A 26,760-nucleotide genomic window follows, 5' to 3' on the forward strand; every position below is an offset into this window, starting at 1 on the left:
GGATCGAGCCCCGCATCAGGCTCCCTGCTCCACAGGAAGCCTGCTTCTCCCTCTCCCACTCCCCCTGCTTGTGTTCCCTCTCTCTGTCTCTGTCAAATAAATAAATAAAATCTTTAAAAGAAAAGATTTATTAATACTTATTTTTTTATTTTTTAAAGATTTTGTTTATTTTTGACAGACAGTGTACAAGCAGGGGAAGCAGCAAGTAGAAGGAGAGGGAGAAGCAGTCTTCCTGTGGAGCAGGGAGCCCGATGCGGGGCTCGATCCCAGGACCCTGGGATCATGACCCGATCTGAAGGCAGACGCTTAACTGTCTGAGCCACCCAAGCGCCCCTTATTTTATTTTTTAAAGATTTTATTTGTCAGAGAGAGAGAGAGAGCACAAGCAGGGGGAGCAGCAGAGGGAAAAGCAGGCTCTCTGCTGAGCAGGGAGCCCGATGCGGGGCTCAATCCCAGGACCCTGAGATCATGACCTGAGCCAAAGGCAGACGGTTAACTGACTAAGCCACCAGCCATCCCAATACTTTTTATTTTTCAGAGAGAGAGAGCGAGCAAGGGGAGGGGCAGAAGGAGAGGGAGAGAACAGATTCCCCGCTGAGCATGGAGCCCATCTCAGGGCTCGATCTCAGGATCCTGAGATCATGGCCCAAGCCGAAATCAAGAGTCGGACGCTCAACCGACTGAGTCACCTGGATGCCCCATGGTAGTTCTTTTTTGAATCCAGGGCATTTACATCGGGTGCTTTCTTCATGCTGGATAGGATGTTAGGCAGTTGTCTTACTCAACAACGAATTTTTTTTTTTTAATTTCGCTGAATTAGAACATTCTGCAAGGCCTAACACCTCACTGGGCGTCACTTATAAAATAGAGACGATAATAGCCCCTGCCAGATCTGCCTCCAAGTGTGCTCGTGAGGACCAGAGGAGCAAATACATATGAAATAGCCTGGTAGAGGTCACAGCACTTCAACCACGTCCCTGGAGAACTATGGCACGTCTGTAGCTGCGTGTGCCCTAATACCCGCTTCGGGGAGGGGGTGGTAGCGAAGGCACAGCTTCCGAAGCTCTGGGATCGTAAGTGCCTTGAATTCCTAGGTCCTGTCTTTTAGCCGTGATGTTAGTAGCTAACATTTGTTGAGTAGTATGTGCCAGTCCCTACTATGAAAGCGCTGGTAACATTTAGCAGATCATAGCATTGCCATTTTATAAGTAAGGAAATTAAGGCTCAGAAAGGTGACATCATTTGTCCAAGTTCCCACAGTTCACTGGTGACGGAACCAAGACTTGCGCCTCCCTGACACCACACCCAAACTCTTGCTGTTCACTGTGCCGCTTGGGGCATCATGACTCAAGAAGAGGTGGACCTTTGGGAAGACTCTGCCGTCCAAGGCGTCGTCTCTGACCGGCACTAAGTGTCTGCCTTTGGTCTCCTGCCTTGACTCGCTCAGGTGCTGAAGCTGCTGCTCGTGGCCTGGGATCGCCGCCTCATCTTTGCCATCGGTACCTCCAGCACCACGGGCGAGTCAGATACCGTCATCTGGAACGAGGTCCACCACAAGACAGAATTCGGCTCTAATCTCACAGGTCACGGCTACCCAGACGCCAATTACCTGGATAATGTGCTGGCTGAACTGGCTGCCCAGGGCATTTCGGAGGACAGCACTGCCCAGGAGAAGGATTGAGCTGGGGGGGGAGGGGGGTCTTTGGGCCAGGAGGGGCTGTGGGGACCACAGGGCAGGAAGCGGGAGAATCAAGGTGGAAGTCGGTGCCATGCCCTCCCGACTCCCTCATTTCCCCTTCTGTCCTATCCCCATCCCCCATCCCCCCTGGCCACAGCGGGGAGTGAGATTGAGTAAGGTGACATCATTCATAAACCTCATCCGCCACAAAGGGGACAAGGGATGAGGGCCATCCTCGGTCTGTTCCCATGGAGTTTTCGGTGCTGGGTAGGCAAGAACCCCCCCACCCCCCTAAGTAGGGGGCACAGTCAGCACACTTAGGGTACGGACAGTGCGTGGGCACTCCATACCCTGGCCTTGTGAAGCCTGAGATTCAGTACCTCAGCTGGCTTCTTGCTGCTTCCACTCTCCTTTGAGAGCGGAGTTTCTGCTTTTCTCTCCTCCTCTGGAGGCGAGGAGCTCTCACTGTGCAAGATTGGGGGGCAAAGGGGTGAACTGCTAAACTGCTGTGACATCAGAAATCAATGCCTCTGTGTACAGCAAGGAAGCACTTCTCACCAAGAGGGTCAGGGAGGCAAAGGCTTCTGGGAGCACATTTAGCTCTCATAACAGTCATTGGCTTCTCTGGGCCCTCCCTCCTCACATTTTTGACCTGTCCAAAGAGGCATCTGGTTCTCTTGTGTGGATGGATGGACTCTGGGATTCCTCTCTGGGGTGGCATCCCATGATGTTTCCAGCCCCTCTCTGATCAGACCAGAGTCTGCATCCCACTTAGCATCTGAACTGTCCTCAGGGAGAGGAGCCCAAAGCCTTCTTCCCAACTCATCCCAGACCAGCTCAAAGATTCCATGAGTTTCATCAAGTCACTGTGAGTAGAGCCCACGCTGGGCTCTGTGCCATCTGTGTATGTGCATATATATGTGTGTGTGCGTGTATGCACCACTGGGCCAGGTTGGTGGACAGTCCCATCCTGTTCTCCCATTCTGTTTTGCAAACTGTCAAACTCCAGTTCTGATGGGGATCAAACAATCAAGCTGTGGTTCCTTAACTTTCCTCACCCTTTGCAACCCATCCCATAGTAAACTTGGACCCAGATGGTAACAATCATGCATCTTGCCAGATGCCCCAAGGAACTGTGCTTGGGAAGAAGTGTAAGATGAGGGCTGGACTGACCCCTTTTTATATCTCTTTCAAGATTGGATCTAACCAATTCACCCAGTCTTGTTTCTATGAGGGCTTTGATCTGTCTCCATGTACATTTGCTAATCAGATCTCAGAGGTGGTGCTGGGCCCCTCATCTGTTGCAGATTGACCTAGAGCATGGAGGGAGACTTTCTAGCTCATTCCTAACAGGGTTGGGACCACATCATGGTCCAGTCCAACCTGCATTTGGGTTGTGTCCCAAGACTCTATCCCCTCTCCAGCATTCCTCTTGCTTTTCGCTTCCCTTAAGGAATAAATTGGGGGTCAGGGAGGAGAGAAGGGGGATCAAGAAGGGAAACCCAATTCCCCCTTTGAAAGTGGGTTCTTTGAACTATATGTTTGAGGGAAGTTCCTCTGGATACTAATTTGAATTTATATACCTCATGTTTTGGGGGTTTGACGTATATATATCCATATATATTTCATAATATTTGGAAGGTTTTTGATGCTAGAAAATTGAAACAAAAGAACCTTCAGAAATGGTACTTAAGTTAGAACCTGAAGCCAGGCTTTCCTGCGAACTGGCTCTGTAGCTCCTTGCTGTTTGCCCATAACCGTTTTGACGTCCGTGTGGCCAGTGGACTCCCCTGAGTGTCACCCAGTTCCTTGGGACATGCTGGTGCTGAGCCTTTCCCCATTCTTCAAATGGCTATCAAGATGCTAATTGGCTCCAGCAGAGGGAGCTCTGATAGGAGGAATTGTTCCTGACACCTTAGGTCCAGTTTCTCCCGTCAGCCGGCCACCATCTTATCTCACCAGCGGACCAGGACATTGGACCTGAGTTCACTGCACCACAGGGCACAGTTTCCTGCCACAGTCGGGAGGAAACATATGAACTCAGTGGAAGGGACATCGCTGCGGTGTTTAATATCACACCCCGTGCCCTCTGCCAGGCTACCGTGTAACAGAGATCATTGAAGAGCCTCACTGTAGACTTAGTACCATCTCCGCCTTCAGCAGGAGACCCGGGTCAAGTGTCTGCTGAGCTTCTCACCCACCGGGATCAGGAAAGATTTGAGGGTCAGTGAGTAGAAACACACAGCTGTGGAGTAGGTGGGGAGAGGAAGAAAATACACTCTAACAACTGGCAGTGGTCAGCGGGGAGAGGCTGGTTTCCCTGCAGCAGGCAGAAGAAGGGATGGACGGGGAAGGGGACAGCTGAGCAAAGAAGGGAGAGGACTGCGAATGGACCAGGCAGGGTGCCAGGGGCAATACCACTTTGAGAGTGAGTCTTCATACTTCAAGACTTCCCTGTCTAGGATGCTGACTATGTCTGTGCCCCGGTTCTCTTCCTCTCTGAAGATGCTCCATAGGCGTGACCTCATCCTTATGCTGTTCTTCCGGGGGGCTTTCTAGGCAGAAGGGATCTTGAATCTCCTTTCTAACACTGTGCCAGGCAAGGCGGGGGCATCCCTTTGCCCTTTCCCTGCGCCAGCCTGGAAAGGCACAGTCTCGGGCTCAGTGAGAACCCTGCAAGCAGGGGTCCTGAGCACCCACCCCTCCAACATAGGATGTTTTCCCACCACTGCTGTTCCCGCTGTGTCTCCTGGCCCGCGAGGGGAATCCCATGCCTTTCCTTTCATGCACCAGCAGCCTACTTTCTCCCTTCCTGAGTCTCCAGGGATGACAAATGGGATTGAGGACAAACTCTGTCAGATGCGCATCCCTTAAAGGTTACTTGTGTATATGTGGTTGTGCGTGCCTTTGTGTTTCATACCCTTTCCTCTACCTTTTTTGTAAAACTTGGACTTCTCTGTGGTTTTACACTTGGTCAAAAGTACTCGTCCTGTTATTGCACTGCTGTGTGCATGAGAGGGTAGGGGGCAGGCCGCATGTAGTACAAGAAAGGGCCCTGTCCCCTTTTCTTGTCTGTGGTCACTGGCAATTGAGTGGGGGTTTTCTGGGAGAGGGAAGGCGAATGTCCTAATGTAAATCTTTGTAACTGGTGTGTTTTGAAGTCCTTGGTGTTGCTCTGTGAGAGGACATCGCCACCTGGTGCTCATGAGGTGTATGTGCAGAACAATAAATGGCAAGTGAACAACCACAAATTGCTGTTAACCTTCTGCTTTTTGCAGATTAGGGCACCGAATTGTGAGGCATTTGGGGCACTTCCCCGATCTGTAAGCAATCACAAGCCCCAAGTTGGGGTGGGGGAATCCCTTTTCTCTTTTTCCCCCCACATCTTTTCCACCCATACATTTGACCAAGGGACCGGGCTTGACTTCTTGTTCCTCTCAAGAACTAGACTGCACCGCCTCGGCTGGGGAAATGTAAGTGAATCTATGTGGGAAAGACTGCCTTAAAAAACACAAATGTTTCTTACAGTTCCCTCCACCTGACTACTATGTAGGGTATGTTTCAGTAATTTGCAGGCTGTTGTTTCTCAAATAAATACTTAGTATTAATCCCTACACTAACACGAACACAAAATGCAAATGCAAAGCTGCCCTGATCACCCAAATGTGTCTCTATTTTTGAGAGTCTAGAGAGTGTTGTTTTCGCGAAGCTGGGGTTCATCTTCCCACAGAGCCCAGCCTGAGCTCCTGGGTCAAGACAGCAGAGCCTGTGAAATTCCCACTCTGGGTTCTGACTTTGAAAAATGACCAGAAAACTGCAAACCCCCGCATTTTCATTTCCTGTGGATGAGCAGTCAGACACGTGTTCCTTAAGTACACATTTTAATGCATACTTATGCATAATTTTGTTAGAAATGTAAGTTTGTGAAGAACTTTTATTTCAAAGGGCAGTTAGCATTAAAAGTCTGAGAGCCCTTAGCTGTACTTTGTCTCTGACTCAGTCGTCTTCAAGGAATTCATGGGGGAATTTGCAAAGAAGTGGTTAGTTCAGCTGAAATTTACCCACAAAACCCCCAGAGGTTTAGGAGACTATTTTAATGCTTAAGCGGCAGAGTTCAGAGACGAGGTTGCAGAAATCAGTGTTGGTGGCTGGGCAGCCGGGGATGAGTGTGAGTGTGAGTGTGAAGGTGAGGGTGAGACGAACGAGTAGCCTCCTTCCCATCTTCCCACAGGCTGGGATGCTGCAGGCTTCTCAGAAGGATTTATGTAAGCCTAAACTCATGATTGTGAATGTTAACGAGGTGAGGACAGATTATCCTTCATAAAAATTAACTCATTCGTGGCATCTGATTCGGTGAAGAGACATGTAACTATTAAAAATGTTGTAGAGAAGGAGCGCCTGGCTGGCTCAGTGCGTAGAGCATGTGACGCTTGATCTCAAGGTTTGTGAGTTCAAGCCCCATGTTGGGAGTAGAATTTACTTAATAAAAAAAAAATTTTTTTTAATGTCGTGGAGAGGTATTAGTAGACTCACCTTAATCGTTACAATTTGGTGAGATTGGTATAAAAATTGGGCCAAACCTCCCCCCTCAAAAAAAAAGAAAAAAGAAATAAATAAAGTTGAGCAAAGCCCCAAATGCCAGGAAACACTCATGCATCCTGCTGGATGCCTGAGGGAAGTCAGCCTGGAACAGAAATAAATGTATCACAAATGGTGTTGGATGCCTTTTTTGTTTCATTTAAAAACATAGATTTGATCATGTTAGCCTCTTTTCTGCTGGGGGAAAAAAAACAAAGGTAAGGTACATAATTGGTAGGTTCTGCTCTATTTTGTTTTAGGGAGGAAATAATACTTAGGTGTGGGTTTACTTTGTCTCCTGCCCCTAGAAAAATGGAGACTTCTTGTTGGAATGTGGTGTGTGGAGGGAGGGTGGGGGTGTGTGTGCACACATGTGTTTGGGGTGTGTGTGTCTGGGGGATGTGTTCAGGGGGTGCACACATGTGTGTTCGGGGGTGTGTACATGTGATGCGAGGACAGAAAGGGGAAGGGCCCCTCATGGACGAAGCAGGGGTAGTACTCTGGTAACAGAGACCAGGAAACTGTAATGCTTGTTCTACCCCAATCTGCAGCTCCATAAGCCAGGGAGGTGGTTAAGGGTAACCAGTTTCCCCTGAGTGCCTGGATCTTGTCCAGTTCTCACCCTTTTTTTAACTTATGCCTTGTCTCCAAACCATCCCTTCTCCCTTGACCTCCTAATAGAAGATTATAAGTTAAAATATTTTTTTGAGGACTTTATGACACTCGTCTGAAGTCCAAAAGTGACCTGGTCTGAGTGAGTCAGGATTGTGGCTGGAAGGCTGGAAAACGTGGGACTTAGTAGAGACAACATCTTGCTGTTCAGATGAGCTTGAGAGGACCCCGTTCATCAGTACAGAGCCCTCAACAGTGAAAATCAGTGGCCATGCGGGACTTCCCGTATCTTCTGGTGGAACTTTCAGCCTCCAGGAGCATGAACTCCAGAGAGACTTTTTAAAAAACAAAAGAGTAGGAGGGTAACACTTAGAAATTCTTACAGCTCATGAATTGGAAACCGTGGCCGATCTCAGATTAAATGCATGGTCTCCAAATCCAAAGGTCAACATGCTCCCCCCGTCTCTTTTCTCACGTATGTATTCAGGTGAAGATAATCAACGATGCACACAGAGAGAAGATACCCCCTTCATGTTTTAGCCCCCACGATGACTTTGGCTTAAAAAGTCATGTTGGCTCTCCTACCCCACCCCAACCCTGTCCATGCAGCTCTGTTCATTTTGTGGCTGGGAGCCCTAAGGAAGTCACAAAGTTATACCTGCTTTTTCTTGCACCTGCCACGCCAGTCCTCAGGAAGGCAGAAGTGAAGAGTGAAGGGATGAAAGGCCTGCTTACAGAGACGAGAGAGACGTTTCTCCGGAGAGATTTAGGCTGGACTCTGCCCCTGCTCTTGGTCAGGGGTGCCCCCCGTCTCTGCAGAGCCCGCCGCCAAACTCTGCCTCTCGTCCTCCAATGCCTGGTAGCCCCTCTTCTTGTACTTCCGGGTGCCGTAGACGGCCAGGGCAATGGTGGCTGCCAGGACAGTGGTGACTCCCATTGTGACCCCAGCTGCTGCCCCCCCTGACAGGCCACTGCCGTCCCCGTGGATGACCCCCATGGCCTTGCGCACCTCTAACGGCTCCCCCAGCCTCCACTGGTGGGTCTGGGAGTCTTTAATCCAGGAACTCGCTGTCTCGCTATTTGTCACGATGACAGTGTTGGTGGCAACCTGACTCATGAGGGGTGGCCGGGTGTAAGGTGGGGGCCTGGCGGGGGGCAGAGCACCTCCTGTGAAAAGCCCGGCCTTGACACAGTAGGACACTTGGCATCCATCACTGATGAGGGCTAGGTGTTGGCTGAAGCCCCCAGGACACTTTTTTAGAGAAGGTGCCCCCAAATCGTTGGCTATGGCAGAATTTACCAAGGGGTTTCCGACTGCACAGCTAAAGAACCCACCAAAGGGGACGGAAAACCTATATCCCAACTCATAGTCCTGAGAGGCACATACCTTGAGGTTTTCAAAAAGTCTCAGTGGAAAATAGCCAGCCGGGCAGGACTGTGCATTTGTCAAAGGGTTTATGCTCTTACCAGTGAAGAGGCCCCCGAAAAGCAGTCCTGAGTTTTCTGGTATTTGGCCACTCGCCACGCACCAAAAAGCCCTAAATTCAGCCTTTGCCACCCGGAACACATCTTCGCACACCGTCTTGCAGAAGATGAGGAGGGTGCATCTCCGTCGACACTCCAGGTGGTTGTAACCCTCCTCGTGGATCTGGGTCAGCAGGTGGACTGGGGAGTAGCCAGAGGGGCAGGAGAAATCACCAGTGAGCGGATTCTTCTGCTCCAAGTTTTGGCAGAGCTGGGCAACCTCCTTCCCTGAGAGCTGGGTGCATTCCTGATAAACTCCTCCAAAGGAAAAATTAGTCATTTTCCCCTCGCAAGAGCCATCATCAGTGTTGGCCTGAAAATTGAAGTTGGGCGAGTTGACATCTGTGCATCCAGGGTAGGTGTTGAACGTGTAATAATGCCTCATGGCAGCCTCCACCGTGCGAGACAACTTCTTCACCAAGGGCCCTGGCAACTCAGGCAGCATGTCGGGGTTGATGAAGAAATGCAGAGGCAGGCCATCGCGGTCTATGGCCACCAGGTGGTTGGTGATGCTCTGCTGCCAGGCCTGGAGGGTGATGCCTGGGTAAAAAGGAACCCCTCCGATGCTTTGCACCCTGGAGTTGGTTCGGTTTGAGAGATAGCTCTTGGTGAGGACGCTCTGCGATGTGTAGTTCTCCTCAAATTTGTAGTTCACGATGTTCATGAAGGCAATCCCAGCGGATGCGGTCACAGCAGTGTGACTGCTCTGGCTGTCCTGTAAGAATGAGGATCTGATGTGGTCTTCCTGGATGAGAGCAGCTCCAGCATCCACACTGGTGATGACATGGGTGCCATAGTTGAGGACCAGAAGCTCTGCCAGGTAGGTGGCCATCCGCGTCTGGTTGTTCTCCAGGCGGTCAGAGATGTCCATGAGCTCCTTCTTAAACCTCCAGCTTAGTTTTGAAGCTGAGTTGATTTTGACCGTGTAGATCAGGTTTCTTACCTGAACCCGGGTAGTTATAGCTTGGTCTTTCACTTGAAGGGTCTTCATCTTCTGGAAATCAGAGGAGAATTTGCCATTGACCTTGGAATAAAGGGAAAGCTCCAAGTTGATGGAGAAGGAGGTGCTGCTCTGGTAATTCACCCAGGACCCCAGGATTTCGGAGTTCATCTCTAGGTTGCTCTGTTTCTGGGCGATGCTGACGATTTCATCGGGGATGATGTACTGTCCATCCTCTGTGGTCCTGCAGCTCCTGTAAGTCAGGTCCATCACCCGTCCCATGTCCACATTCCGCAGGTTATCCCAGCCCCCTCCGGGTAAGACTTCTAGAACAGGTAGTTTTAAGGCATTCTTGCATTTTTGAAATCCAGCCTCATTTGTCTCTCCCAAAGGCTTGTCCGCTTTAGCGCACGCTACTACCGCCCAGAAGAGGATGGCACCCCCGAGGCCGTTCATGGCTCAGCCCCAACCACACGCCAGCCCTAAGTCGCAGCCAGCGAGCTTGGTGCAAACTGAACAGATGGGAAAGAAGGCAGCTGCTGAGACAAACACATACAACAGTTCTCCTCAAGCCACCAGTTCCTCTTTAGGCTAATCTCTGGGCAAAATAGGGAAATGAGAGTCTATCAGAATACTAAGGCCCATCAGGACTTTGAAGAAAATCATGTTGTCCTAGGTATGCAGACGCAGCCCTGTATCCTGAACAGGTAACCACCCTAACTGCCCCCACCGCCCCCCAGCCCCAGGCTAGTGACTGCAACAGCAGTGGGCTCTCAGAAAAAGGGCGACCACATGTCTTACTGCTTCCTTCACAGGAGATTTCCGGCTTTGAAAGAAACCTTTGGTTTCACGTTCTGCTCTGATGTTTCAAAGTTTCCTTGACGGCTCTCTCTTGGGACTCCAGTATCAGTTTCCTTTTACTGTAAATGCAGAGGTGAATGGCAACATCAGCATTACTGAGACACCGCGCCTCCACCTTACCTAGGCTCGCTGTAGGTCAAGGCCAAGGCCTGGGCTCCCATTCACCGGCGGGGGAAGGCAGTTCACACACGAGAAAGGAGGGGAAATCTTGGACATAAGTCCTGTGGAGCTCTACTGTCACAAGCCTAAAACTCCAGACTTTGGAGGTGCCATTACCTGAGGCAGAACTGTAGAGACCTGAAGAGGACTCGGCTTTGCTGCACGCTGGAAACCTCAGTGTGTACTGTCCTCCGCATCCAGAGGCAAAGCCAGTGATCCGCACACTGTTGTTTCCTTCCATGCAGAAATGTTTAAGCAAAGAGAAAATCCACACTCTAATCTAGATTTTTGATTGATGAAAAGCAGACAGTGGCCCAGGAATATTTGTGTATGTATATACACACTTATACATCCTCTGTGTGTGTGTGTGTGTGTGTGTACGCAGTTGGCAATAAGTGGGTACCTGCTGTTACATCTTTAATTTTTTGTTCTGCTGCTAAGTTCATGTACTCATTATAGGTGGGTAAAAAAGAATGTGCCTCTTTATTACTCATTTTTTTAAAGCAACAATTCATTTGTTCTATCGTTAGGAGAACATAATTTCATGAATCTCCTTCTGTGCCTATTAGACCCCGTAATTTGGAAGAGTGTTTCCAGACCCATTGATCTAGCACAGGATTCATCGAAGCCCAGCTCCATCACTACTTTAAGACCAGTAGGGAGCATCTTAGTACATTCAGTGGTAGCCAAATAATCCAAAGCAATTAACGAAGCTCCCAATGGTACCCTCACGGCAACCCCCCATCTTACCACGAACCAGATACAGCGCTGAGGCTAAAAACATCATGTTTCCGTTTACATGTATCACGACACCATCACCTGTATGCAACCCAGGAAAAGTTCTCAGGGGACTGAATGGCGGCATATTGCCCCTGATGCAGTGACAGCTGTTTTCAGATAGAAATAGACCAGTTGTCCAGGTTCACAGGTGGAACTCACTCTTATTAAAACCTTGGTGACGTTCTGGGTTTATTCATGGCTAGGTTATCATGCATGGAGGAATCTACTTATATCGGGGAGGGATTAATGTATGAGCCAGTGTCCAGTTTATATTTGGCCAGAGAAGCAAGCCTGTGCATGGGATGTCCTGGCTAATTTATAAATGAGTTAGTTATAAATTTGTAGCTCAGTAGAGTGATTTGACCACTAGAAAAATTAGAGGTGAGTGCCCTCGAGTACTTCCAATAAGTCTATTAAAATCCCCACACACTCCTTGTCAGACTCTCGCAGGGCTAGTTCATCATCACGAGAAAACCCTCACACTGACCCGGTTTTGGAGACATGCTGACAGTTTCTTACTTTTTGTTTACCTGTTAATAGATCCTGTTGCATTCTCACTCTTCTGCAATGAGAATAAAAGCAAGGCGAATATAGATCATTCTCTATGCAGGTGTTACTATATCTCTGAATGCACACAGTTGTCTTGTTGTTTGGACAGTCTTCTTCATTTCTACCATAGCAAAAAGTGGAAAATAGCTAAAAGAGCCAGCAGGAGTGCAATTATATTGCATCCATATGACAAAATATTTTACAGCCATCATAACTATATTTTCTTTATTTTATCTTTGTTTTATCTTGTAATTAGGTCTTTTTTAATTTTTATTTTTTTAATATAATGTTCAGTTAGCCAACATATAGTACATCATTAGTTTTTGATGTGGTGTTCAATGATTCATTAGTTGTGGATAGCACTGGGTGTTATACATAACTATATTTTCAAAAAATTTTAGTAACGTAAGAAATTCTTATGCCATAATGTTAAGTGATAAAAGCATGATAGACACTTAGTGTGACCCCCACCATGTACACATATATATCACAAGAGAGATATACACCAACTCATTGACAGCGATGGTATCCAGCTTGTAGGTTTTATAGATGATTTAAACTTTTCCCTCTCACTTTTGTATATTTTTGGAGTTTTCAACAAGGAGCATATCTTTACTCATCTGACACATTTTTAGTGAGAATCTACTAAGTAGCAAACACAGGGATGGGTGTGGAACAATCATCGCCTATGTACTCAGGAAAATAAGCAATGAAAATGCATTTTAAACACAAAAGAAACAAATTATTTTTGGAATTTTCATACACCTGAAATGATGTGAAGCCTGCGATTGCTGTGTTCAAGGAAGTTCTCTTTTCTATTCATGGAGAAACAATGAAAAGAGAAGTGTAGAATGATGGGAATTCCAGCACAACTTAAATTTGCATGCTACCGGCAGGAATTGCTGCTCATGGCGGTCAGGTGTGAGGAAGTGGCCATGAGACCTTGACTATGGGGGGAAGGGGGGGTCACACATTCCTTTCCTGCTTTATTCTGCTCACTGGCAACTTCCTCTGCTTTTTCTTGTGCTGAAATGCATATGCAATCCCAGAAACTCTCCAGATGGCTACTCTCAAGGGCCTAAAAACCAGAATGTTGGTCTCTAAAAGAAAAAGGCCACTTTTATGCAAAAGATATACCTCAGTGCTGCAAAAGTGTAATTTCACTTCCTCCAGAAACAGGCAAGAGGGAAGTCCCACGTCTGCTTTCTTTCTCAGTTTGAGCACGTGCAACCTTCTGAGCCAAACCATGATTCACGTGTGAGGTTCAGTTATGTGTGGGCTTGGAGCAGGTCTAGCTGTTTCCTGCTTCTGCATATCACCTGCGGTCTGACATGGGCAGGAAACCCTGGCTGTGTTTGCAGGGACCAATCCCTTTCTTATTTTTAGCAGGAATCCAGGAAACCAGTCAAATGGTCGCAAAATGGGTTGAGGAACAATATCTTTTATAGATTCTGGAATCAACTTGGTTCTGGAAAATCCAGGAGGTATCAGTTAACAAAGTGACCACATTTTCTTTTCTTGAAGAGTTGATTGCTAAGCTGATGTTTGGAGAGCTGCTTTGTCAAGCCCTTCCACTCTGAGACTGTTCTTCCCACCAGGATTGTTTGCATTCTGACCCCCAAAATAAGAACATTGTGGTTCCTTGAGTCCTTTTAACCTTGGTAAAAACAGAAGGCCCATGTGAAATGCCGCATATTCCCACTGAAAGCTAGGTCAGGATTTGCCAGCCTATGACATTTTTCTTCTTTTCTTGGTTAACACTTTTCCCTCCCCTCTTCCTCCCAATTTTGCTAATGCTTTTTCTCCTCATCCACTATTCCCTTTCTGCTCCTTTTTTTCTCTTTGCCATTTCCACATGTAGGTTTGAGGGACACGGTCTGTGGTGTAAGGTGACATTTTCACTGCAATAAAGAAGAAACAGTCACTGACTCTTTAGGTTGCACTTCCTTATTCCACGTCATGCAGACATCACTCATCAGTCATACCACTCATTCCTGCTGAGCTCTGAGGCTGCCTCCGTACCCTTCCCAGCACAGTTCTCCAGGACATTCTAATGAAAGCCTGATTCATCCACTCGTTAAATAAATACTTATTTTTTAAAATTTAAATTCAGTTAGCCAACATATATCATTAGTTTCAGAAGTAGAGTTCAGTAATTCATCAGTTGTGTATAATACCCAGTGCTCATCACATCATGTGCCCTCCTTAATGCCCATCACCCAGTTATCCCATCCCCCCAACCCACCTCCCTAAATACTTATTGAGCATCTATTATTTGTTGGGCACCCATTGTAGGTGCTATATTTGGATTAGTCAATACCAAATTTAATGCTCTTTTAAGAGTCTGGGTGACTGAGTGAGCCCTCAGAGCTCCCTTCCTTTTCCATCTCCTCTCCAATCTAAGCTCTGCGGAGACAGAGCAGTTAGACCAACCCATTCCCCCTCCCCATCTGCCTTTGGGGTTCCAAATGACATCAGTCTAATATGAAGAGTGCTTCTTGTATTTTCCTTTAGCTGAAAGCAGCTTCACATGAAGGACTTTGTACACAACAGGACTGGAAATACAGTGGGTTTCCTCTATGTCCTTGATTCTCAGTCCCCACGTCTTTCCTGTCATGTGACTTCCTCTTTGAGGAATAGCTGAACAAAAGAATTGACTGAGTGGCATTTGACCTCGCTGGGTCAACTGCTGGCAGATTTCATTTTTCTATATTTGTTTCATTATTGGATAACAAAACAGTCTAACATTCAATCTTTCCCTCCTTAACCACAGGATCTTCAGATGGGACTTTGAACAGAGACATTTTTCTTTCTACCTAAAATAATCATCAATAGGTTAGGGTAAAACAAGCTAATTAGGTGAGGTGGTTCTTCCAGAATTATTTGGAGTTGGGAGCCTTTGGGTCCTCCACTGAAATATTCCTATTGTCTCAGGAGTGCCTGGGTGGCTCAGTGGGTTGAGCTTCCAGCTCTTGTTTTTGGCTGGGGTCATGATCTCTAGGTTATGGGATTGAGACCTGCACTGGGCTCCTTGCTCAGTGGGGAGTCTACTTGAGATTCTCCCTCTCCTTATGCCCCTCCCCCAATTGTGAACTCTCTTGCTTGCTCACTCTCTCTAAAATAAATAAATCTTTAAAAAAAGATATTCCTATTGTCTCTGCTTTTTTTGGTGATCTAAATGTGACATTAACAGCATGGGCTGGGTTGTGGGTCTATTCAGGCTCTAGATTTTGTTCTGCTTAGTATAGCAACTCAAAATATCTTAAGTCTGGGCTGATAAATGGATGGGAAGCAGAGTTTTCAGAATTGAAATGTAGGCAACATCCTGGCTCCATATGTGACTTTTGGGCAAGTTCTGGAGCCTCCCTAAACCCCCGTCACATCAACTATGAAGCATAAGTAGTAGCATCTACCTGTATGTAACAGGTGAAGTTGTAAATAATCATCCATGTAAAGCTCCATAGGACGCAGGTAGGAGCTCAGTGTGTATCTGCTTTCAGCTTTGCTGAGCTTGCTGCTATGTTCAGGTTGACTCTGTAATTCAGTCCTCTCACAATGGAAATAGGAGAAAAGGCATATTATAGAATCTCAGGAGCTTGACTTTCCTTTCGTTGTCCATTTGACAGCATGGGAAGCCGTATTGACTCTGAGGGATCACCTGAATATTTTTTACTAATATCCTAAACAAAGACAGGCATCTTTTTAAGGAAAACAATCTAGTAGCTATGCCATCTGGATTAATGAGAAAGGTAAATTAGAAGTGATTGGTTGCTTTATCAAAGAATTCATCCTAGGAGGCTTTTAGAATGGGGTTGACAAATTTTTCCTGTAGATGGCCAGTGAGTAAAAAAATTTAGGCTTTGAAACGAAATGATCTCTGTGGTAACTATTCAGTTCTGCCCTTGTAATTCAAAAGTAGATGATATGTAAATTAATGGGCATGCTATGTTCCAATAAATCTTTATTTACAAAAATGGGTTGGGGCGGGGCTGGATTTTGGCTATGGTCTGTAGTTTACTGATGCCCAATTTAGAATCATAGAATTATAGAATCCCATAATTGGAGTGGACCTGCTCTCCCAGCCAAAGCTTGTGCCACCTCCAATATAGTCTCACAATCCAATATAATCCAACCTCTGCTTAGATGCCTCCAGGGCAGGGTGGCTCCCTATCTACTGTCTGCAGATAATTCTGATTCTTAGAAAACATTTTCTTCAACTGAACCCAAATTGTCCGTTTGATCCTCTGGTGGCTGAGATCAGACTTTGGGCTATGGCCATCTTGACAGTGATGCTGTATACCAGATCCAAGCAAGAGAAGGTGTTTGGCTTACGTACCCACCATCCTGGAAGTCCTGTGGGAGTATGATTAAGTCTATCTTGTTTAATGACTAATTAGAATAAGTGAGGACCATAGTGTGAGTGTCCTAGAGGCCTCTTGTGGACCCAATTATTCCTTAATCAGTGGGTCATGAAGAATTTCAGGGTTTCCAAGGCAGGGATCAGAGCAGATAGGGTACTTGCTTGGAAAAGTAACTGTTAACCTACAAGAAGAATATATTTCTTTTTTTTTTATTATGTTATGTTAATCACCATACATTACATCATTAATTTTTGATGTAGTGTTCCATGATTCATTATTGGAGTATAATACCCAGTGCTCCATGCAGAACATGCACTCTTTAATACCCATAACCAGGCTAACCCATCCTCCAACCCACCTACCCTCTAGAACCCTCAGTTTGTTTTTCAGAGTCCATCGTCTCTCATGGTTCATCTCCCCCTCCAATTGCCCCCCCTTCATTCTTCCCCTCCTGCTATCTTCTTTTTTTTTTCTTAACATATATTGCATTATTTGTTTCAGAGGTACATATCTGTGATTCAACAGTCTTGCACAATTCACAGCGCTCACCATAGCACATGCCCTCCCCAGTGTCTATCATCCAGCGACCCCATCCCTCCCACCCACCACCACTCCAGCAACCCTCAGTTTGTTTCCTGAGATTAAGAATTCCTCATATCGGGCGCCTGGGTGGCTCAGATGGTTAAGTGTCTGCCTTCGGCTCAGGTCATGATCCCAGGGTCCTGGGATCGAGTCCCACATTGGGCTCCCTGCTCCTTGGGAGCCTGTTTCTCCCTCTGCTTCTCTCTCTCTCTGTCTCTGTCTCTTGTGAATAAATAAATAAAATCTTAAAAAAAAAAAAAAAGAATTCCTCATATCTGTGAGGTCATATGATACATATCTTTCTCTGATTGACTTATTTTGCTCAGCGTAACACTCTCCAGCTCCATCCACATCGTTGCAAATGGCAAAATCTCATTCCTTTTGATGGCTACATAATATTCCATTGTATATATATATACCACCTCTTCTTTATCCATTCACTGTTGATGGACATCTGGGCTCTTTCCACAGTTTGGCTATTGTGGACATTGCTGCTATAAACATCAGGGTGCACATACCCCTTCAGATCCCTACATTTGTATCTTTAAGGTAAATACCCAGTAGTGTAATTGCTGGGTCGTATGGTAGCTCTATTTTCAACTTTGTGAGGAACCTCCATACTGTTTTCCAGAGTGGCTGCACCAGCTTGCATTCCCACCAGCAGTGTAGGAGGGTTCCCCTTTCTCCGCATCCCTGCTAACATCTTCCTTTCCTGACTTGTTAATTTCAGCCATTCTGACTGGTGTGAGGTGGTATCTCATTGAGGTTTTGATTTGGATTTCCCTGATGCCGAGTGATGTGGAGCACTTTTTCATGTGTCTGTTGGCCATTTGGATGTCTTCTTTGCAAAAATGTCTGTTCATGTCTTCTGCCCATTTCTTGATTGGATCATTTGTTCTTTGGGTGTTGAGTTGGATAAGTTCTTTATAGATTTTGGATACTAGCCCTTTATCTGATATGTCATTTGCAAATATCTTCTCCCATTCTGTTGGTTGTCTTTTGGTTTTGTTGACTGTTTCTTTTGCTGTGCAAAAGCTTTTTATCTTGATGAAGTCCCAATAGTTCATTTTTGTCCTTGCTTCCCTTGCCTTTGGCGATGTTTCTAGGAAGAAGTTGCTGCGGCTGAGGTCAAAGAAGTTGCTGCCTGTGTTCTCCTTTAGGATTTTGATGGACTCCTGTCTCACATTTAGGTCTTTCAACCACTTTGAGTCTATTTTTGTGTGTGGTATAAGGAAATGGTCCAGTTTCATTCTTCTGCATGTGGCTGTCCAATTTTCCCAACACCATCTGTTGAAGAGACTGTCTTTTTTCCATTGGACATTCTTTCCTGCTTTGTCAAAGATGAGTTGACCATAGAGTTGAGGGTCCATTTCGGGGCTCCCTGTTCTGTTCCATTGATCTATGTGTCTGTTTTTGTGCCAGTACCATACTGTCTTGATGATGACAGCTTTGTAATAGAGCTTGAAGTCCGGAATTGTGATGCCGCCAGCTTTGCTTTTCTTTTTCAACATTCCTCTGGCTATTCGGGGTCTTTTCTGGTTCCATACAAATTTTAGGATTATTTGTTCCATTTCTTTGAAAAAAGTGGATGGTATTTTGATGGGGATTGCATTGAATGTGTAGATTGCTCTAGGTAGCATTGACATCTTCACATATTTGTTCTTCCAATCCATGAGCATGGAACGTTTTTCCATTTCTTTGTGTCTTCCTCAATTTCTTTCATGAGTATTTTATAGTTTTCTGAGTACAGATTCTTTGCCTCTTTGGTTAGATTTATTCCTAGGTATCTTATGGTTTTGGGTGCAATTGTAAATGGAATCGACTCCTTAATTTCTCTTTCTTCTGTCTTGTTGTTGTTGTATAGGAATGCCACTGATTTCTGTGCATTGATTTTATATCCTGCCACTTTACTGAATTCCTGTATGAGTTCTAGCAGTTTTGGGGTGGAGTCTTTTGGGTTTTCCACATAAAGTATCATATCATCTGCAAAGAGTGAGAGTTTGACTTCTTCTTTGCCGATTTGGATGCCTTTTATTTCTTTTTGTTGTCTGATTGCTGTGGCTAGGACTTCTAATACTATGTTGAATAGCAGTGGTGATAGTGTACATCCCTGCGTGTTCCTGACCTTAGGGGGAAAGCTCTCAGTTTTTCCCCATTGAGAATGATATTCGCTGTGGGTTTTTCATAGATGGTTTTTATGATATTGAGGTATGTACCCTCTATCCCTATACTCTGAAGAGTTTTGATCAAGAAACGTTGCTGTACTTTGTCAAATGCTTTTCCTGCATCTATAGAGAGGATCAGATGGTTCTTGTTCTTTCTTTTATTCATGTATTGTATCACATTGATTGATTTGTGGATGTTGAACCAACCTTGCAGCCCAGGGATAAATCCCACTTGGTCATGGTGAATAATCCTTTTAATTTACTGTTGGATCCTATTGGCTAGTATTTTGGTGAGAATTTTTGCATCCAAGTTCATCAAGGATATTGGTCTGTAATTCTCCTTTTTGATGGGGTCTTTGTCTGGTTTGGGGATCAAGGTAATGTTGGCCTCATAAAACGGGATTGGAAGTTTTCCTTCTATTTATTTTTTGGAACAGTTTCAGAAGGATAGGTATTAATTCTTCTTTAAATGTTTGGTAGAATTCCCCTGGGAAGCCATCTGGCCCCGGGCTTTTGTTTGTTGGTAGATTTTTTATTACTGCTTCAATTTCCTTAGTGGTTATAGGTCTGTTCAGGTTTTCTATTTCTTCCTGGTTCAGTATTGGTAGTTGATACATCTAAAGAAATGCATCCATTTCTTCCAGATTATCTAATTTGCTGGCAGAGAGTTGCTCATATATATATATATTTTTTAAGATTTTATTTATTTATTTGACAGAGAGAGACACAGCGGGAGTGGGAACACAAGCAGTGGGAGTGGGGGAGGGAGAAGCAGGCCTCCCGCCGAGCAGGGAGCCCAATGTGGGGCTCAATCCCAGGACCCTGGGACCATGACCTGAGCCAAAGGCAAACGCATAATGACTGAGCCCCCAGGCGCCCCTCATAATATGTTCTTATAATTGTTGGTATTTCTTTGGTGTTGGTTGTGATCTCTCCTCTTTCATTCACAATTTTGTTTATTTGGGTCCTTTCTCTTTTCTTTTTGATAAGTCTGGCCAGGGTTTTATCAATCTTATTAATTCTTTCAAAGAACGAGCTCCTAGTTTCATTGATCTGTTCTACTGTTCTTTTGATTTCTATTTTGATAGATTTCTGCTTGATTGATTGATTTCTGCTCCAATCTTTATTATTTCTCTAATTTCTGCTCTAATCTTTATTATTTCTCTTCTCCTGCTGGGTTTAGGCTTTATTTGCTGTTCTTTCTCCAGCTCCTTTAGGTGTAGGGTTAGGTTGTGTATTTGAGACCTTTCTTGTTTCTTGAGAAAGGCTTATATTGCTATATACTTTCCTCTTAGGACTGCCTTTGCTGCATCCCAAAGATTTTGAACAGTTGTGTTTTCATTTTCATTGGTTTCCATGAATTTTTTAAATTCTCCTTTAATTTCCTGGTTGGCCCATTCATTCTTTAGTAGGATGCTCTTTAGCCTCCATGTATTTGAGTTCTTTCCAACTTTCCTCTTGTGATTGAGTTCTAGGTTCAAAGCATTGTGGTGTGAAAATATGCAGGGAATGATCCCAATCTTTTGGTACCGGTAGAGACCTGATTTGTGACCTAGGATGTGATCTATTCTGGAGAATGTTCCATGTGCAGTAGAGAAGAATGTGTATTCTGTTGCTTTGGGATGGAATGTTCTGAATATATCTGTGAAGTCCATTTGGTCCAGCGTGTCATTTAAAGTCTTTATTTCCTCATTGATCTTTTGCTTAGGTGATCTGTCCATTTCAGTGAGGGGGGTGTGTTTCTTTGCTTTTGTTATTAATTGCCTTATATAATTGGCTGCTCCCATGTTAGGGGCATAGATATTTATAATTGTTAGATCTTCTTGTTGGATAGACCCTTTAAGTAGGCTATAGTGTCCTTCCTCATCTCTTATTACAGTCTTTGGTTTAAAATCTATTTTGTCTGATATAAGGATTTCCACCCCAGCTTTTCTTTGGTGTCCATTAGCATGGTAAATGGTTTTCCACCCCCTCACTTTCAATCTGGAGGTGTTTTTGGGTCTAAAATGAGTCTCTTGCAGACAGCATATTGATGGGTCTTTTTTTTTTTATCCAATCTGATAGCCTGTGTCTTTTGATTGGGGCATTTAGCCCATTTACATTCAGGGTAACTATTGAAAGATATGAATTTAGTGCCATTGTATTGCCTGTAAGGTGACTGTTACTGTATATTGTCCCTGTTCCTTTCTGGTCTATGTTGCTTTTAGGCTCTCTCTTTGCTTAGCAGACCCCTTTCAATATTTCTTGTAGGGCTGGTTTCGTGTTTGCAAATTCCTTTAGTTTTTGTTTGTCCTGGAAGCTGTTTATCTCTCCTTTTATTTTCAATGACAGCCTAGCTGGATATAGTTTTCTTAGCTGCATATTTTTCTCGTTTAGTGCTCTGAATATATCATGCCAGTCCTTTCTGGCCTGCCAGGTCTCTGTGGATAGGTCTGTTGCCAATCTAATGTTTCTACCATTGTAGGTTACATATCTCTTCTCCCGAGCTGCTTTTAGGATTTTCTGTCTCTGAGACTCGTAAGTTTTACTATTAGATGTCAGGGTGTTGACCTATTTTTATTGATTTTGAGAGGGGTTCTCTGTGCCTCCTGGATTGTGATGGCTGTTTCCTTCCCCAAATTAGGGAAGTTTTCTGCTATAATTTGCTCCAATATACCATCTGCCCCTCTCTTTCTCTTTCTTCTTCTTCTTCTGGGATCCCAATTATTATAATGTTGTTTCATCTTATGGTATCACTTATCTCTCGAATTCTGCCTTCGTGGTCCAGTAGTTGTCTATCTATCTTTTTGTCAGCTTCTTTATTTTCCATCATTTGGTCTTCTATATCATAATTCTCTCTTCTGCCTCATTTATCCTGGCAGTTAGAGCCTCCATTTTTTATTGCACCTCATTAATAGCCTTTTTGAATTTGACTTGGTTAGATTTTAGTTTTTTATTTCTCCAGAAAGGGTTTCTCTAATAATTTCCATGCTTTTTTCAAGCCCAGCTAGTATCTTTAAGATCGTCATTCTGAACTTTAGTTCCGACATCGTACTAATGTCCATATTGATTAGGTCCCTGGCAGTCGGTACTGCTTCTTGTTCTTTTTGTTGAGGTGATTTTTTTCCATCTTGTCATTTTGTCCAGAGGAGAACAGATGAATGAGAGAACAAAATGCTAACAGGGTAACAATGTCCCCAGAAAATATATACTAAACAAATCAGAAAAGACCTGAAACTGGGGGGAAAGAAAGGGAAAGAAAGAAAAAGGAAAAAAAGAGAAAGATAAAAACAAACAAAAACAAAACAGAACAAAAAAACCAGAATATGATCAAATATGATCAGGCTGGTGCATAGATCAGTGCCACACACTAGATTTGGGGTGTATTTTGGTCTGTTAGAAGAAACTGCCTCCCAAAATTTTAAAGAAAGAAAAACATATATGTACAAAAATAAGGTTTAATAAGACGAAGGGATGGAATATGACTGTAAAGATGAAAATTATAAAAGATTTTATAAAAGGAATTGATAGATAAGAAGTTGGTTGAAAAAAGGAAGAATAAAAAAAATGGGAGAGAATGTGATCAGGCAGGAGACTAGAACAAAGCCATATACTAGAGATTTAGGGTATATTTTGATCTGTTAGAAGAAACTGTATCTCAAAATTTAAAGAGAGAACAACTTATATATATATACACCAAAAATAAGGGTAGCTACTATGAAGGGATAGAATATGACTCTAAAAATGAAAAATAAAAAATATTTTTTAAAAAAGGGATTGATAAGATTTTGGTTGAAAAAGGGAAATAAAAAAAAATCAAAAAAGAAAAAAAGAAAAGAAAAGGCAGTTAAAAAATATTAACTTTGAAAGACTAAAGAATCATGGGGGAAAAGCCATGAATTCTATGTGCAGTATTCCCCTAGCGCAGGAGTTCTGCCATTCTCACTGATCGGTAAACTTGGTCTTGGCTGGCTGTTCCTGCTGAACTTCTGGGGGAGGGGCCTGTTGCCGTGGTTCCCAAATGTCTTTGCCAGAGGTGGAATTGCCCTGCCCTTGCCTGGTCCGGGCTAAGTCATCTGCTCGGGTTTGCTCTCGGGAGCTTTTGTTCCCTGCAAGCTTTCCGTACAGCTTTGGAGGACGAGAGTGAAAATGGCAGCCTCCCAATCTCCGCCCCAGAGGAGCCGAGAACTTGGGGCCCCACTCCTCAGTGAGCTCCCAGAGAAAAGCAGTCAGTCACTCCCATTTCCCCAGTCTCTGGCCACACTCCGTGCTCACCCGGCCTGTGACCAAGCATTTCTATCTCTGGCACACGACCCTGTGTGGAGCCTCCAAACCCAGCAGATCCCTGTGGTGCTCTCCCACGCCGCTCCTCCCGGGGGAGGAAGGGGAGTCTCCCCAGATCTGCCGCTTGTTGGGTCCCTATGGGAGGAGCAGTGGCCCGACTGTGCCGCGGATCACGGTTTATGGCAACCCCGAGCAGAGAGCCTGCGCCTCGGCTCCGTCTCTGCAGCCGGCTTCCCCACTCCGATACCTGGGAGCTCTGCTGCACTCAGGCACCCCCGGTCTTTCTGTGACCCCGAGGGTCCTGAGACAGCACTTTCCCAGCCAGGGTTCCACCCCCCCGCTTAGCCACTAGAGCGACGTCCCTCAGCAGAGCAGACTTCTAAAAGTTCCGATTTTGTGCTCTGCTGCTCTATCACTTGCCAGAAGTGGCTGAGGGAGGATCCCTCCCCCGCCATCTATCCTCCCGAATATCGCCTCGGATTCACTTCTCAGCATGTCCTTCCTTCCAGAAAGTGGTCGCTTTTCTGTTCAGAGAGTTGTTGCTATTCTTTTCTTCAATCTCCTGTTGAGTTCGTAGGTGTTCAGAATGGTTTGATCCCTATCTAGCTGAATTCCTGGGACCAGATGAAATTTAGGTCTCCTACTCCTCCGCCATCTTGCTCCGCCCCCCAAGAAGAATATATTTCAATATTTTTACAACCTATACACATGAATACCAGTCTTCTGTAGAAAAGCATCTGACACATAGTAGATAGTCAATAAATATTTGTTGTAAAAAATAGCTGAATAAAAGAACAAATGTAGTAAGAACCTTGCAGTCTTAGAACTCTATTAATGAGATTCCAGAACAGTCAATGGCAGAGACCTACAGGCCCCGAGGTGATGGAACAAACAGGGCAAGACTGTCCATTTAGGAGGGGTGCCCAAGCTTTGCGCAGTGGCAATATCATAGCCAATGAGGTTTATCCGAGGCACGATTATTGCTAATAGGAGGGGTATCCAATTTATGTTTGAAGTTGAAGACAAGAATCCATATCCCAGAAATTTTATGCCAGTGTTCTGAGGCTTGTCAAAATTGGGACTAGACAGACAAAAAAAGGACTGATTCCACTTTATGAGGTTCCCAGAATAAGCAAATTCATAGAGACAGAAAGTAGAATAGCATTTACCAGGGATTAGGGCAGGGAGAAATGAAGAGTGTGAACATGTAAGAAAGTTTTGACTATGTGTTTTTATTAGTGGGTGTTGTGGAGGCAAACCCAAACTGAAGAGTTTTCGTACAGAGGACTTAATTCCACGTGCCAGTGAACATTAATGAATTAGAGATAAGAGATAGGTGGGATCTGGCAAATAATTTGTTCTTCCTTCCAGTGGACCGTTTGGAGGACTGATGGCTTCATGCGATCTGTCCGAAGATACTAGACAACTGTATCTTTCCTTAAGCTGTGATCAGCTCAGTAATACACCCCCTTAGTTTGCTTTGTCTCTGTCCCTGCCTTAGCTCCCTTGCACTTTTACCTTTGCTGCCCTGGGATTGTACCTCCCAATAAAACATTAATTAATGTGGAACATTAGTTAATATTATAATGTCCCTCTTATGTGCTCCATAGCATCCCTTGCATTTGTCACTGTATATTTTAATGACCTTTTTGTTTGACTTTCTCTTCCAGTAAATTGTGAGCTCCTTATGGGAGAGACTGTGTCCTTTCATTTCATTTTTGTATTCCAGGGTCTAGTGCAGTGTCTGGTACCTAGCTAATGCCCAACCAATATTTGTTACTATTGAATGAGTAAATAAATGAACAAAGCAGACAAAGCTGGCAATAATTCTCAAACACACCCCTGGAAAATCAGGCCATGAATGGTCTGCTTGGGAATGAATATTCAAGCCGAAGCAACATTATGATAGGATTTTTATTTCAATCTATGCCAATATTTCTGAGCACTTACTCTGGGACTCCTGTGTGCTCTTTGTTATTTATTATAAAATAATTTGGTTTTCTGATCTGTAATTATATCCTGGGTGAATCTGGGATTGTGTGAGCCTAGTGTCTTATGTAACAAATGAATTATAAAAGCCCGGAGGGAGTACTCCTACGTGCCAAGAGCTTTTGCCTTATTTATGTCTGAACTGGTGTTTAAAGCTCAGGCCCTGAAGGAGTGAACCCATATCCACTTCCATACTCACCTTCATCCCCATCCCTGCCAAGTACCTGCAGCTAGTGAGGCTGGCTTAAGGGTACCATGTCTCACCCCCTCCCTACTCCCTCTCCCTCCTCCCTGACCCTCCTGCACAGTGTGCAAGCAGAGCCTGCCTAGAGGGTGGGGTAGAAGTTGGATAGGAAGGAGAAACTATCAGAACTGACCTGCCCCAATTCCGATGACAATTCCTTCATGCTGACAGTCGGGACAAGGACTAAGGAAGGTAGAGGAAGAATAGGAAAGAGAAACAGGTCAGCATAATGCAAAAGAAAATAGGAGGGGTTTTATTTAAAATTTCTAGTTGCTACACAACCAAATCTGGGCTTGGTTAATGAGACCAAGGGCCTTGGCTCTGGTCTTAAGGTCTTAAGAAGGTCTTAAGAACATCTTTCTGTCCCTCTTTCCTCCTGTTCCTCTCTTAAAGCTAGGTTTTTCATGTCTAACTGGGGAATTAGGGCATCATGGGGCAGTAAAAGTAGCACAGGGTTAGAATTCTGGAGATTTGGAGAGTGTTCCTCATCTGCAACTAACCTGCTGGTGACCCTAGATAAGTCACTTCCCCTCTCTAAATATCTGTTTCTGAATCTATAAAATAATAGTTTGTTGAGCTCCTTTGCAATGTCTGCATGATATATGGTCCATGAGTCTACAATCCAATCAACTTGCTTCAGCTGAAAGCTACAGCTATGATCTTTTACTAATAAATGTTGAGGATATTCTGTCCCATCTGGGTCATGGCATGGACATTTTTGCACTTGTTCCCACTGCTACTTCCGCTTGCTGGCTTGTTTCCTTGTGTGGTTTGTAACTTATGACTCTTGAGCTCTGTTTCCACTGGGGTTTGCTATGGGAAGCCAGTTTGCTCTGGTTCATGCAGTTGTCCCTCCAAGGTGGTTTTAAATTTGTCTCTGCTGAGGCCTGATACTCCTACTGAACCAGTGTTTATGTTAATTTCTTGCTTTGGCCTCAGTGTGAAGTAAGACCTCACATTTGCATGAACACAAGCCTGGGGTTCTGATACCTCTTAGAAGATGGCAAGCATCTCAACCATTTCCCACAGGCAAGTGGGTGGAGTTTTTCTCATCTGCAGGTGGTGGCTGAGACAGACAGCCTCTCTTGACTCCCAGTCCCCTGTGAATATTGTACACAGGCCCAGTGGCCTAGATCACCTTCCATAGCCCCTAATGCCTCAGTACCCCGTTATGACTCAGAAAGCCCCTTAGCCACAGAACTTTAGCTCCACTAGCTGCTCTGATTTCGAGTTCTCTTTCTGACACCAAAATATTTCCCTTTCTTGGTTTTGAGCTTGAATCTTTGTGTTTGAAGAAATGTGTCCCTGCATGTGTCTAAGGGGGAGAGGAGCCCTCCACTGGTTGAGTCAGCCCAACCAGCCACATTCTGCCATGTTATGGTTACTTTGTATGGTTGATTTCTCATAGATATACTTGGGGGTGGCACACAGGCACTGTGGTATCAGGACTTTTGGAGGCAAACTTTCCTGCTATC

The 26,760-nt window shown here is 44.8% G+C and overlaps 2 protein-coding genes and 1 non-coding gene across 4 annotated transcripts in view; 2 read left to right on the forward strand and 1 right to left on the reverse strand.

Annotated features, from left to right (window-relative positions):
* Positions 1-4,929, forward strand: part of DTX4 (deltex E3 ubiquitin ligase 4) — a 28,342-nt gene extending 23,413 nt beyond the window's left edge. Inside the window, exon 8 of one of the 2 annotated variants that reach the window (XM_035012925.1) lies at positions 1,252-4,929. In XM_035012925.1, coding sequence (XP_034868816.1) covers positions 1,252-1,401 — 150 coding nt within the window. In that variant the 3' untranslated portion in view covers positions 1,402-4,929. The remainder of the gene's footprint in view (positions 1-1,251) is intronic. The other variant, XM_035012924.1, reaches the window with a different exon arrangement.
* A 611-nt stretch (positions 4,930-5,540) lies between these two features.
* Positions 5,541-9,849, reverse strand: MPEG1 (macrophage expressed 1). Its single transcript, XM_035012922.1, has one exon. It carries the CDS (start codon positions 9,786-9,788, stop codon positions 7,635-7,637), a length of 2,154 nt encoding a protein of 717 aa, XP_034868813.1. The 5' UTR covers positions 9,789-9,849; the 3' UTR covers positions 5,541-7,634.
* A 14,129-nt stretch (positions 9,850-23,978) lies between these two features.
* Positions 23,979-24,118, forward strand: LOC118016368. The gene has a single exon (XR_004680791.1). It is a non-coding gene; the product is annotated as a U4 spliceosomal RNA (small nuclear RNA).
* The last annotated feature ends 2,642 nt before the right edge of the window (positions 24,119-26,760 follow it).

This window comes from Mirounga leonina, unplaced genomic scaffold, assembly GCF_011800145.1.
Source record: "Mirounga leonina isolate KUSES-001 unplaced genomic scaffold, KU_Mleo_1.0 Mir_166, whole genome shotgun sequence".
NCBI classification, from domain to species: Eukaryota; Metazoa; Chordata; class Mammalia; order Carnivora; family Phocidae; genus Mirounga; species Mirounga leonina.

Coding starts and splice junctions, on each gene's coding strand:
- MPEG1 (XM_035012922.1), bottom strand. CDS start 9,788: ATGAACGGCCTCGGGGGTGCCATCCTCTTCTGGGCGGTAGTAGCGTGC.